A 13,996-nucleotide genomic window follows, 5' to 3' on the forward strand; every position below is an offset into this window, starting at 1 on the left:
ACAGTGAAGATGGAACATCCTGACCTTGTGGAGTTTATGGTCTAGTTTACACTACAGTGTTATAATGACAGGGGCAGCAGGTAAAGGTGCTGGTGATCTCCTAGCAGGGAACCTGATAGAGCCTTGTGGAGACAAGGAAGGCTTCCTAGAGGCAGTGACACTTTGCGGACACTTGTAGGATAAGAGCTGGGGACCAGGCATGGCAGGGGTGTGAGAGGAGGAGAGAGGAAGGGAGAGCAGAGGGCGAAGAAGATGTGGCTCAGGCAGAGGGGTCAGCGTGTGCGGGGGCCCAGAGACCAGAAAGAACAGGCGGGACGGCTGCTTGCCCGGCCGGGCCGGGCCTGCCTCAGTCCCAAGCACCCAGTACCCGTCCCCCCAGGGTCCCGGCCCCACAACACACAGGGGCCTTAAGCAGGAACCGGGACCCACAGGCGTGTTGGCGCCTCTCCGCGCTGCTGAAATGCCCGTGTCGCCTCTGCTGCGTGGGCTTGGCTGAGCCCCGCTTCATCCCACAGCTGCTTGGTTTCGTTGGGGCTCTGGGGGGAGCTCGTGACCAGTGCAAACACCGTACGACGGGGAGGCTCTGTATTTGGACTCCTGGGCTGTGTGAATTGGGGCCCCTCTTCCTGCTTCTCTGAGGCTTCTGCTGGCCCACCGGTAGACTCATGTCTGAGGTTTTTTTTTTTTCAGTGCTTGCATTCTGGGGTTTTAATTGTCTGCCATTTGCAGGGAGCTAATTCTCTTAGAAACTGCAGCCTTTCAGCCATGAAGCAGTGTTTATCAGTGGCACGGCCATCACCGGGGATGGCGTGAGTTGATTCCTGGAGGGGATGGCCCCGTCACCACATGGTCTGTCGCTCTCCCCTCAGGCTTGGAGGGCACCATAGTCTCCATTACCGCCACCCACACCTGGGCTGTGCGTTACTAGGGAAGAAGCATTCGGCTTCGCTTGTCTGCTGAGAAATAGCTACAGGCTTTTGTAGCTACCCCAGACACAGGCATCACTATCAGCTGATTCAGAACAGACTGTATAGAAAGCCACACAGCTACATACGGTTGAGATCCACATAGAAAAATATTTATTTAACAGTTTTCAGTTGATCATTGACCATGCATTCATAAAGGAAAAGGAACAGAAGCACTAAACCACAATGACGACCCTAAATGCTGCTTACTTTGAGTGCAAGGGGGTGTCCTACAGCTCCCAGACAGGAGGGCTTGTTTTTAGAAATATATATATTGTTGTAGTGATTTATAATTTTTCTTCTTGTACTGAAGTTTATAGAGCAGAACGGGATGGATGTCATGCTTAGCAAATTGCAGGCTGTCTGGAATCTGGGTCTCTGGTGGATGGAGCCACACTGGGGGGACCCTCCTTTCCGGGGCTCCATCAAATAGCTGGGACAGGGATGGGACATCAGACCATCTGTCTCCATGGACAGAAGCAACCATCTGTGGCCTTTACATTGTTTTAAAGCTGTGACCTGCACCCTTCTCTGAAAACCAAGTCCTAACAGCTCTTCTGCCTTCTCCTAGAGAATATTTCTCAACAGGAGAGAGAACAAGGTGGCAGATCGGAGTTTTAAATGAAGGTCTCTAAGCTGATGGGGTTATGGAAACCGTGACCACAAGGCGTCCAGGCAAGCCCTGGCAGGGTCAGAGGACATGGAGTGGCTCTCAGCCGGGGGGAGGAGGGGGAGGATGTCCAGTGCACAGCCATCACCTGTGTTCCTTACAACCCATCTGTGCTGCTTCCAAAGCCCCTCCCTTTCCATTGGCAAACTTAGCAAGGAGTGGTGGCCATCCTTCTAGGAAGCCACCTGTTAGCCATTAAGGAAGGTGCCTGCGGCTGATCCAGCCATGGTCTCAAAGCCATCCGAGAAAAAAAAGGGAAGTGTGTGTTGGCGACATGAGCGAGACTGGATAGGGCTTGGTTACGGTGACCTAGGGGAAAAATGGAGGGGGGAAAGGGGGAAAGAAACAGTGCAGAGAAAGGAGAGGCACCCTTCCTTTCCTTACTGGAGAAAGATGTAAAGAAAGGGGGAAAAAGAGAGGGGAGTAGGGAGAGGGGAACAGGGGAGGAAGGGGAGACAGGAAGAGAGGGAGAGGAGAAGAGAGGTAGGGCTGCCCCCAGGAATGAGAGGAGCCAGTGGAGGAGTTTCAGAGTTACTGTCAGAGGGGTATTGCGCTCATTCGCATGTGATGCTTCAAAGGCAAGCCCGTGACAGGGTGTGGTGTGGTGATGAGGCCACACCCATGCCCACTGATCCAGGCTCGACCTCAGTCTGTGCTTCTCTTAGACCAGCGGTTCTCAGATTTGACTATCGGCAGCAACCAGTGGCCTTCTTAACCCCAGGGGTCCCACCCACAAGTCTGATTCAGCGGGTCTGGGTTGTGCATTTCTCACAAGTTCCCAGGTAGTACTGATGCTGCTGTTCCGGGAACCCCCGCTTTGAGAACCACTGTCTTACAGGTGAGAGACTAAACCAAGGTTTGCCGCTGATTTGGGCTCTTCGGGTCGAAGTCAGGGAGTGAGTCAGTGTCTCAGCTGGCTGTCAAGAGCAGATTGGCAAACACAACGACAGAACTCAAGAAAGCGCTAATACCTTTTATTGGATGTATTTGTCTCTTCCTGGCTCTTCTTTCAACCCACCATATGTTTACTTTTCACCGGCAACTGTGATTTTACACGTCAGTTGACAAGCAGGTGTTCTGCACACTGCTATACGCAAGTTAACTTATTGCCCACAGACTGATGCAGTGCTCTCTCGCTGGCCTCCATTCCACCCAGCCCTTTGTTCTGGCCACACTGAGCCTTGCAGCTCTCAGAAAGGAGCAGCCCTTGCATTCCTCCATCCCGTTTGTGCTGTGTCTTGGCCTGGCTGCCATTTTCCAGGCAAACTAACTCTTACTCTCCTTTAATTTTTTTTTTAAAGATTTTTTTTTTAATGTGGGCCATTTTTAAAGTCTTTATTGAATTTGTTACAATATTGCTTCTGTTTTGTTTCGGTTTTTTGGCCCCAAGGCATGTGGGGGGGTCTTAGCTCCCTGACCAGGGATCGAACCCATACCCGCTGCATTAGAAGGCGAAGTCTTAACCACTGGACCGCCAGGGAAGCCCCCCTCCTTTAAATTTTTGAGTGTTCCTGCCTGTGGGAAGGTCAGCCAGCCCTGCTCATTGCTGCGGTGATGTTCTTTCCAGATTGCTGTCATGGCCCTTTGCAAAAAGTCACCAGGCTGTGGCTGCCTCATCCTCAGCTTTTTATCATCTGTGCCTTGGACAGGGGCTCTAACTCCTGCTCACCATGGTTGGGGTTAGAGAGAAATTGGAATATTGGGGCAGGAAGAGAGGGAGAGCTCTGCTAATCACTGAAATCCTAAATCGTTCTCAGCATTCCCCAAGGCTTCCATGATTCAGTGAAATGGGACTCTAACAGGTGGAAAAGTAACTCTTTGTGATTTCTTTAAAAGCAAACAAAATAACTTCACTTGAGGAAGGATCAAATATCCAGAGCTTTTCTGCTTAGGATGAGCTACATATTCTTTTGTAGCAGGTGCTTATGTAAGGTAGATGGATGGACCGATAGATACAGATAGGCTAATGGATGGAGGTGTTGACAGATTGGGTGGATAAATGGTGTCCTTAAGACTTGCTCGTCAGGTCATGACCTGGAATCCTATTTCGTTTTCCAAACATTCTTCAGCTCCTTTGGGTGAACTTCAGCTTCCTCTGGCGGGAATGTGTGTGCTCCAGAGCTTTGTCAGGTGCCTGTTCTTGAGGGACCTGGTTCTAAAACGGAATCCAGTGTCTCGAGGTGTTGTGCTGACTTTAGCTGGGGTCTGAGCTGGCCCTGCCTCTCATTGAATTCCATGCTGTGAATATTTAGCACTTGAGCCAAAAAGTGAAAGACAAAACCATCCCCCTACATTTAAAAATAATGAAAGGCTTTTTGGTCAATTTCGGGTGGAATCCAGTGTTCTGAGCAGTGGTCCTGCCACCGTGACCTGTGAGACCTTAAGCAAATCACTTAGCCTCAGTTCTGTCACTTGTAGGACAAGGGAGTTCTCTTCCTGCTGTCCCGTTTTCTGATTACTGTGAGTCATTTCTAGGGGACTCACAAATAGTTACCTTCACTTTAAAGATTGGAGAGGAGAAAACAGAACACGATGGCGGGACGTATGGTGGCGTCACATCCCAGGCGGCATAGCTTAATGCACTTCTGAAGACTAAACCAAGCAGGCTGACTTGAATGCTGTTGAAATATCAGGCTTCGGTGCAGGACGCTGTGGGACGTCTGCATTACTTCTGTTTTTTAAACAGTACTCTGCTGAGAATAAATCTGTGTCACTGCCTAATGGCTCTTGTCATTTTAGTGCAGTGATCAAGGAGGAAAAATGGAAGTACTTTATGTGGAAAAACAGGCAAGATATGAAGGTATTTCTTAACCCAGAGTGCACGGCTGTCGGCAGTACAATACAGGTCTATCCACAGTTTCACTTAAAACAGTTTACCTGCTTTACATGACTGAGTTCAGTTCACTGATCTTCATTCAAGTTCACACTGAAGTAATTTACCTGCGGGCTACAGATTACGCCACACACACTGAAGCATTATAGATTTCTCCAAATGTAATATAAAAGTCCAAATTGATTGCAGCCCCATGTAAATTTAGTCAGATCCTTAATATGCTCTATTAGGGCGTGAATAAAACTTTAAAGCTTTGTCTCAGCTACAGAGTAGCTGGGACTGGAGCTGAACCAGTTGTGAACAGCCAGAATAAAGTCCCTGTTGGACATGGTGTTTATTCTCAGCAATGTGTCATCTAAAATAATGAACTTTGTTTTCAGATGTAGAAATGAGCAATTCACTTGTTATTATAAAATGACAGTTTTATAAGGGGGCTAGTTTGACTCCTCTTCTGACACCATTGTCCATGAGCACACACCTCACGCTGACCATTGACTGTACCTGGCTGCCCAGTGCTCCATTTTCCTAGCACAGAATCATCTTTCAAAGCACAAGAGCAAAGGCACTAGCTATCTTCCCCACCTCCAGTTGAGATGGCGAAGTATATTCTAGCAGCCCTGGCAGGTATTTGGCACAATCTGTGTTATTCCAGAATGACTGGGCAAGGCTTAGAATGAGGAATGCAAAATAAAATTGTGTGTTTTCAGAATTATTTATGCTTTAAATAATTTGTAGTTCCCTTACAGGGAAGGCTTTCTGTGAAAAGACGGGATAGACTTGGTCTACTCCGTAGTGGAGAATGTGTATTCAGAAGTATGATCCAGGTTCAACCTTGGTTGCAACGCCAGATTCTTAGGAGGATAAACACAGGCTAGGTGGGAGATTCTGCGAGGGTTTCTTTGGTTTGGCAGGACCCTGGGTATGTGGCTGGGAAGTGGGGAATGGGAGGAGAAGGAAATAAGGAGCCTTGATGCTTTGGGGAGCCTCTATGAAGGATTACTTTAACCTGTGGCATAGCCACTAGCCAGAGGGGGCTGGTCCCAACTGAAATGTGCTATAAGCGTAAAAGCCACACTGGGTTTCAAAGACTTAGTAAGAAATGTAAGAAAATGTAAAACATCACATGAATATTTTGATTCATTGCACGTTGAAACAGTGTGTAAGATGATATCTGGAGCATATTGGATTCAAATCATTAAAATTGATTTCACCTATCTCTTACTTTTTGAATGGGGTTGCGATTTTAAAATTACATATGTGGCTGTATTTCTAGTGGACAGTGCTGTTTAGTACCTATTATGTATGGTGGGATTATGGCTCATGTTTACTTTCTTGCTTGTGTTTTATTTTTCAAATTGACAATGTGAGAGACAATATTGTCTTGGAGGAAAAAAAAATATATATATATATATAGCTTGTGGATTTTGGAGTCCAGCAAGCATGTGTCTTGGCTATAGCTAGCCCTTGGGTAACTAACCTCAGAGACTAAACTTCTTCATGTAGAAAATTAGGATAATAACAGTTTTGATCTCAGCAGGTTGTTGTGAGAAATGCATGGGAAAGTAGCAGAGAGCACTTATCACTGAACTAACATAGGGAAAACACAATAAGCGATCGGCATGGTTCTTACATCTCAGGACCTGTCCAGTGCCTCATCTTTTAATCCCTGACCATTTCAACTCAGTTCCTTGTTTCGCTTCTTCCCCAAATTTGTATTTTCTTTCATGTCTATCTATTTACTTCTACACCCAGAAGGCTAACCTTTCCCTTCTTTTCTCATCATTGAAAAAAAATCTCTCGTCTGGTTCCCCATCTTCTTACTTGTTCATACTAAGGTACCTCCTACTTATTTACTTCAGCTGTTCAGAGCAAGAATTCTATCCTGGCTAAATAAACCAGCCACAATCCTTCATCTGCCCTGGTCTGGATGCCTCCTACCGGGGATGCTGGGTCTTGCCTTTTATGGAACTCTGCTTCTTTTGATGGCATGGTCAAATAAAGGATGATTGACTCCAGGCAAAGGGGGTGTAGTTATGGGAGAATAAGGGTCGTGTAAACAAGAGATCAAGAGAATAGGACAGGAGAAGAAAAATCGTGTAACTTCTCTCTTTTGCCCCACACTGCTGCCTTTTCTTTCTCCTTGCCTTTCTTCCGTCGGCTTTAGAAGCTGTGCTATGTTCAACCATGGTTTTTGTTGCCTTTCTAGATTCTTGCACCTGCAAGCACAACCTCCCACAGTGAGCATGGCACACATCTAAAACCCTGTGCTCAGTTTCCACATTCTAAGAAATAAGTCCTTAGATGAAGATGGTTGTTACTTGTTCTCTGAAATTCAGTGGCAAGGAAGAGAAAAAGATGGAAAACTTTGTGACGAAATGTTGTTTTGCTACGTGAGTTACCTGAGTCCTTCACAATTAACAAGATGAACCTTTCAGCCAGAGCTACATGAGATAAAAAACAAGGAGAAATAACTTAAGAACACACTTGGAATAGCAGTGGTGGCTGGACACTGGACATGCCCGTGCCTCTTAGAGTCCGCGATTTTCCTATGCAGGGTTTTTTTTCCGTAATCAATCAGAACAGTGTGGATTTTTGTTCCCATCTAGCAGCTGTAACTAGGTGCTTCAGCCTGTACTCTTGATTTTTTTTTTTTGGCCTATCATGAGGTTAATATGTTACTTTGCCTGTTTTATTTTTTGATTTACTTAGTGTTCTGAGGGTAGCAAAGGAAAGAAATAAGCAAATTGGTTTGTATTTCAAGTGTGGGCTGAGGTTTGACCCAAGAAACCTGTCTGGAAACTTAACAGGGGGGCAGGTTTCATGGGTCTTCTTTGCTGACAGCTGGGATTTTTGGAGGATTTGTTGTTGAGAGAACTGGGTGATTTCAGTGCCAGAGAACATAGCTAGGGCCCCTCTGCCACCCCAGGCAAGGGGTGCTTAGGCGCGTGAGGGCGGGAGGGCCAGCCCTGGATGGATAAACATGGCTGTTTTTCCTGGAGCATTTATTAATGAAATATTTACCATTGATCAGAGGCAGGAGGGGTCGTTGCCAACAATCACTTACCTGTGGCTTCCTAGAGAATCAGAGGGTTTGAAAATGTGAATTTTTCTTCTTAATATATTACGTAAATTTAGGAGAGGGAGGAAGAATTTCTGAAAATCCAAAACACAGCTCTAAGATATCAGCTCTCCACATAGAAACTTACATTCTGGTGTCTTGGGTCCCCAAGAGAAGACAGCAAATGCTCTGCAGATCCCTGCTCTTCTTATTTACTTTTTTGGTCACTGTGGATAAATACTCATGACACTTGTGATTATCAGTTGTCTATGGTGTACATAGCATCTTTTTCTCTGTCAGAGGTTGTAGAAAGAGCAATGATTGTGTAATTCAGAATGCAAATATGTGGGCGTGCAGACATCTGTACATGCAGTCAACTTTTGATCCTCCGGGGGACCACTAAGGGGTGTCTTTTTAGAGCCTGATCTTTTCGGGGCTGCTGACAGTACAGCCTAGTGACACAAAGGCAGTGAGCTAGCGAGTTACTAGCTGAACTCGAAGTTTTATATTTTCCATGGTTTTTGGATAATTATCTTTTTTCCCCCATGAGGCTCAAATATATGACACATCTAAAAACATCTGTAAAGAAACAGAAGTGCTGCTGCAGGTGCGAGCATTGTAATTACAGGTGTGCACGCCTACGAAATATATGTCCAAAACACACACTCAGTGACAGGGTACTCCTGATTCTGCCTCTCCGGAAATTGAATGCAAAATTAGTGTCGCTAAATATAGTTCTTTGTCTTGAAAATAATCATTGAAGAATGTCTAGAGACAACCCAAAATACAAATATTGTTTCATCTGATGTGGTGATACGGTATCCATCTATTCCTTAAAGGCCAAAACCAGATTTATGGACTACATAAAATGCTTTCTGCATACACAAACAACAATGAAAAAACATTTTTTTAAATTAACAGGCATCAACAGGTATAAATAAATTGTCTAAAGCATTTAATGGTCTTTAACACAGTCAACGCCCCTGGCCTTGAAACAGTGTTAAATTCTTTTTTTGCTAGTGGCAAAAAAAAGCCATCAAGCAAGCCCAACTTGAAAGTTTGGTACCATTTCCTGGCCAGTAAGCACAGAACTGAGGGGCTCAATATTTTATGGGTATCGTTTTGTTGTTGGGCTTATGATTTTTTTTTTTTTTCTCTCTCTCTCTCCCCTCTCCTGCCTGCTCAGGGCTGATCGTTGTGACGTTGGCCGTCTGCTGGATGCCTAACCAGGTTCGGAGGATCATGGCTGCGGCCAAACCCAAGCACGACTGGACCAAGTCCTACTTCCGGGCATACATGATCCTCCTCCCCTTCTCGGACACCTTCTTCTACCTGAGCTCGGTCGTCAACCCGCTGTTGTACAACGTGTCCTCGCAGCAGTTCCGCAGCGTGTTCGGGCAGGTACTGCGCTGCCAGCTGACGCTGCCACATGCCAACCAGGAGAAGCACCTGCGCGCCCACGTGGCCTCCACCGTGGAGAGCGCCCGCTCAGCCCGCCGCCCGCTCATCTTCCTGGCCTCCCGGCCCAATTCCTCTGCAAGGAGAACTAACAAGGTTTTCTTAAGCACTTTTCAGAGCAAGGCCAAGCCCGAATCTAAGCCTCAGCAGTTGAGTCGTGAGTCACCGGATCCGAACTCAGAGGTGAAACCTGCCAACCCTGCCACCGAAAACGGTTTCCAGGAGCCTGAAGTGTGACTCTGTCAAGGAAGGAAGGAAGGAAAGCTGCAGCACCCACAGGCCCTCCCCACACGAAAGCGACGGTTACCTTCATGCTGCAGTGACAGAACAAACCGTGCCCCCATCATCCGGGACAGGGGCCTGGGAAAAAAGCAGGTGGCCACTTAAAAGTGTCACTTACTTAATGCTGCTGCCAACCTGGCCTCAACTCTGAAAGTTGGCCCATCTGTATCCATTCCTCCTCCTTCCTTCCATTAAGGTCAAACTGAATGTATCCAGAGGTCACAAAGTTTTGTTTTTACACTGAGCTCTTTCGTTATTTGCAAAGGAACTGAAAGAGAACACAGATTCCCCTTGCTACCCAGAATAAAAAAATCTCGAAAAATCTCAGGGGGCTGGGGGAAGGTGGGCAAGAAGAACAATGCAGGAGGGGCTGGTATCTCCTTCAGCTTCAGCAGCGTGCCAAGAAAAGGCCTAATTTGAGGAGCAGGATGGTGCCGGGGAGCCCTGGACGAAGGGCTGGGGCAGAACTGCTCCTTTTCTTGGGCCGGGGCCCGTTGCAAAGAGGGGTGTTGCAGCAGCTGATGCACACTGAGTTCAGTTTCCCTGGGGAGCAGAAGGATTGGTACCCCGCCGAGGCAATGAGGCAGGCGGCCGACGACGCACACGACTTGCGGTACATGATTCCTGCAACACAGACCCAAAGGAGCAAGATTAACCAGCCTGCGCCGGCCAAGCAACGGCCACCCTCTGAGCCCAGAGCCCCACAGAGAGCACGTTCTTACTTCCACAGCCCAGAAACGCGGTGTGGCCAGGGAACTGCCCCGGGTGGTTTCGCTGAGCCCCCCAAAATACATGACACGTGCGGTGAAGAAGGCAGGCATCGTTTCACTTGCCTCTCAGATGCCAGTACCAGTGAATAAAGAGCTTTTACAATCAAAGTTCACTTTTGTTTAAACTGTGCACTAGACAGAACTCCTTTTTATTTACTTTTTTGGTTCACACTGTCTCATGCCAGAGAGGATGACAGGCTGCACTTCAAGATCTTATGTCTGTTATTACTTTATAAGCAACCAGAGAGAGGTGGCTCTCAACTATGTGTTTATTAAATCCTGGAATTCTCTCACTAAAAACCAAACTCCAAAGAGAATAAATCAGGTCACTACCAAATAGGCCCTGTGTGGGTTCAGTGAAGGGAGGGGGGGTGCTGGCTGACAGTGTACCGAGCATGGCCTTGTTCCAAGGGAAGTTTTGCCCTTAGAACATATGCCATTTGCCAAGTCAGCACCACACAGCCAGCACTTATTAACACGTACTGTGTGGGCACATAAAGGGCCTTCCCAATGTGTCAGGTCCAAATTGCAGCATACTCATCAAAGTAGGGTGTCTTGGGTAATCATTTGACTTTATAAAGCTGGAAGTTTATTCAAGTAATAGCTAAGCTTATTAAATACTTTCCTGAATGCCAGGCGCTCTTCAGATGGCTCCTAGCTCCTTTACTACCCGCAACAACCCTACAAGAGAGGGCCCCAAGATCATGCCCATTTTGCAGATGGGGAGCCTAAGGGCAAGAGAGATTTAGTAACATGCCCAAAGTCACACTTCTAGAGAGTAGAGCACGTGTGATTGGAGACAAGTACTCTGGTCCCATGCTGTCAAAGCTGTAGTACTAGGTAGTAAAGCAGCCAGCCAAGTTAACCACAGAATGGTTGAGAATAGCTTTTGGTGTGTGTCTGTGTGAGAGAGAGAGGCCATTTTGTATCAATGAACTACTTTTCTTTTTGGACATATAACATCATACTAAAGCTGAACCTCAAAGTGATGCCTTTAGCCCATGTGCTGCCCTGCGTGTCTGAGGGATACAACACATTCCACCAGTAGCCAGGGCACCCTCCCCTCTGACTCCCTGCAGGCATGTGTGTTTGCAAGCATTGCTTCCATTTGGGCCCCCATCCTCCCCCTTGAGAATTGCTACTTAGGATGCTAGAGAAGCATGGAAAAAAAAAAACTGAAGTGCCTAAAACTCCCAAGTGGGAGGTAAAGAAATACTTTAGATTTATATTAAACATGCAATTTAATGTCATTTCTATAACTGCATGTTTGTAAGGATTGATTTTGTAACTCTGTTAGAAAAACCTGGCAGGTAGCTGGTCTGGTAAGATAAATCCCATGGACAGAGGATGTGTAGGGGGAACAAGGAACACTGTTTAATTTCTAAGGAACATACTACAGAGTTCCCAGAGTCTCGACATTTTCTAACCTTTGCCCATTTTAGAAAATTAAGTTTCACTGTCTTTTTATTCTTAAATATTAAAAGCCACTGTCAGTTGTCAGTTCAACTTCAGTAAACTTTTTTCCTTTAAATAAATTTTAAAAATTAACAAATAGGTACTGAATACATCTTTTACTGTAAAAACGTTCAGACAGATAAGGTGAAAATGCTCCTTGACCGCTCTCCTTCCAATGCTACATCCTCCTCAGAGGTAAGCACTCTTATCAATTTGGGATGCCTCCTTCCAGGCCTATTTCTATGCATTTACATATGTGTCCATGGAGAAGAGGTCTGTGCATATGTCCTAATAGCATAACATAACATCCTATATGCTGTATATACGTATATCCTATTTGCATTTTCACTTAGTGACATGGCTGGGGATATATTTTTAAGTCTAACTTTATAGGACTAAGAGTCAGTGATGAGGTAATTTAGTTAAATAGATAAATAACGCAAGATGGTTGCCCCAATTTTGTGACTGCGGCCCAAGCGACATCTCCAGATCACTTGGCTCTGATGGCCAGTGGGGCCTACGCTTGTAGTCCTGCAGGACTGTATATATTTGCATCTTTAAAAGTTGCTGCCAGAGTGTCTGCCTTCCAATCAGCCTGAATCTAGGTGCTGAGATCCTCTTCTTTGGGACACTAGCTGATTTCAGCACACACTCAACTGCTGGGACCTGTTAGAAATAAAATAGGCTGCTTAGACAATTAGAAAGGTTTAAGAGATAACCAAAAGCCGGGGTACGGTTGAATGACAAGGTACATCTCCTACACTAGGGCAGCCCTTCAAGACTGGGAGAGGTGGCTGTTTCATCTAATGCACAGAAACCAAAACAAGTCATCAAAAGGGAGAAAAAGATGAATACGGTCCAAACAAATAAATAAAACGAGAAGAAAATTTTAATGAAACAGATAAGTAATTTACAAGAAAGAGTTCAAAGAAGTAGTCTTAAACATGCTCAATGAACTTGGGAGAAGAATGGAGGAACACAGTGAGAACTTCAACTAAGAGAGAGAAAATATAAGAAAGAACCAAACAAGTCACAGAGCTGAAGTATACAATTACTGAACTAGAAATGCACTAGAGGGGTTCAAGAGCAGACTAGATGAAGCAGAAGAAAGGATCAATGAACTCAAAGACAGGGCAGAGGAACTGACCCAGTCAAAGAGCAGAGAAAACAAAAAGGAATGGAAAAAAAAAAAGGGGGAGATAGCTTAAGGGACGCATGAAACAACATCAAGTGGATTAATATTCACATTATAGGAGTCACAGAAGGAGAAGAACAAAAGGGGTAGAAAACTTACTTGAAGAAATAATGGCTGAAAACCTCCCTAACCTGGGGAAGGAAACAGACATCCAAATTCAGGAAGCCCAGAGAGTTCCAAATAAGGGGAACCAAAAGAAGCATACATCGAGACACATAATAATTAAAACGTGAAAACATAAGACAAGGAGAGGGCTTCCCTGGTGGCGCAGTGGTTGAGAGTCCACCTGCTGATGCAGAGGACACAGGTTCATGCCCCGGTCTGGGAATATCCCACATGCCGCAGAGCGTCTGGGCCCGTGAGCCATGGCTGCTGAGCCTGCGCATCCGGAGCCTGTGCTCCACAACGGGAGAGGCCACAGCAGTGAGAGGCCTGCGTACCGCAAAAAAAAAAAAAAAAAAGACAAGGAGAGAATATTAATGGCAATAGAGGAACAACCTGTTACTTCAAAGGGAACCCCCATAAAATGAGCAGCAGAGTTTTCATGAAAAACTGTGCAGGCCAGAAGGGAGGTGCACAATATACAGGCATACCTCATTTTACTGCTTTTTGTTTTACTGTCCTTCACAGATACTATGTTTATTACACACTGAAAGTTTGTGGCAACCTGAATTTAGCAAGTCTATCAGCACCATTTTTCCAAAAGCATTTGCCCACTTCATGTCTCTGTGTCATGTTTTGGTAATTCTCACAATATTTCAAACTTTTCCATTATTATATTTATCTTGGTGATCTGTGATCAGTGATAATTGATGTTAACTATTCTAATTGTTTTTGCTTTGTATTTTTTACATGTGTACATTTTAAAAAGACATAATGCTATCTGCACACAATAAATTACAGTATAAACATAACATATGCATGGGGAAACCAAGAAACTTGTATGACTTGCTTTCTTGCAATATTTCCTTTATTGTGGTTGTCTGGAACAAAACCCCAGTATCTCTGAGGTATGCCTGTATTCAAAGTGCTGAAAGAAAAAAAAAAAAACACTTTCAAACAAGAATATTCTATCCAGCAAAGTTATAATTCAGAATTAAAGGAGGAACAAAGTTTTCCAGACAAGCCAAAGCTAAAGGAGTTCATCACCACTAAACCGACCTTACAAGAAATGTTAAAGCAGCTCATTTAAGTTGAAAAGAAAAAGTGTTAATTAGTAACAAAACATATGAAAGTATAAATCTCACTTGTAAAGGTAAATATATATTAAATGTAGTGGATTAATCACTTATAAAGCTTGTATGAAGGTT

General features: G+C 45.2%; 2 protein-coding genes across 2 annotated transcripts in view; one reads left to right on the forward strand and one right to left on the reverse strand.

Annotated features, from left to right (window-relative positions):
- Window positions 1-1,056: 1,056 nt before the first annotated feature.
- LYPD1 (LY6/PLAUR domain containing 1) overlaps window positions 1,057-13,996 on the reverse strand; it is a 66,753-nt gene continuing 53,813 nt past the window's right edge. The window contains exon 3 of the mRNA XM_067025894.1: window positions 1,057-9,890. Within this exon, the coding sequence (XP_066881995.1) occupies window positions 9,655-9,890 (236 nt within the window). The 3' untranslated portion in view covers window positions 1,057-9,654. The remainder of the gene's footprint in view (window positions 9,891-13,996) is intronic.
- On the forward strand, window positions 8,745-10,173 carry LOC136793588 (G-protein coupled receptor 39-like). Its single transcript, XM_067025893.1, has one exon. The coding sequence runs from the start codon at window positions 8,745-8,747 to the stop codon at window positions 9,219-9,221; it is 477 nt and encodes a 158-aa protein (XP_066881994.1). The 3' UTR covers window positions 9,222-10,173.

Source organism: Kogia breviceps, chromosome 2 (assembly GCF_026419965.1).
Source record: "Kogia breviceps isolate mKogBre1 chromosome 2, mKogBre1 haplotype 1, whole genome shotgun sequence".
NCBI classification, from domain to species: Eukaryota; Metazoa; Chordata; class Mammalia; order Artiodactyla; family Physeteridae; genus Kogia; species Kogia breviceps.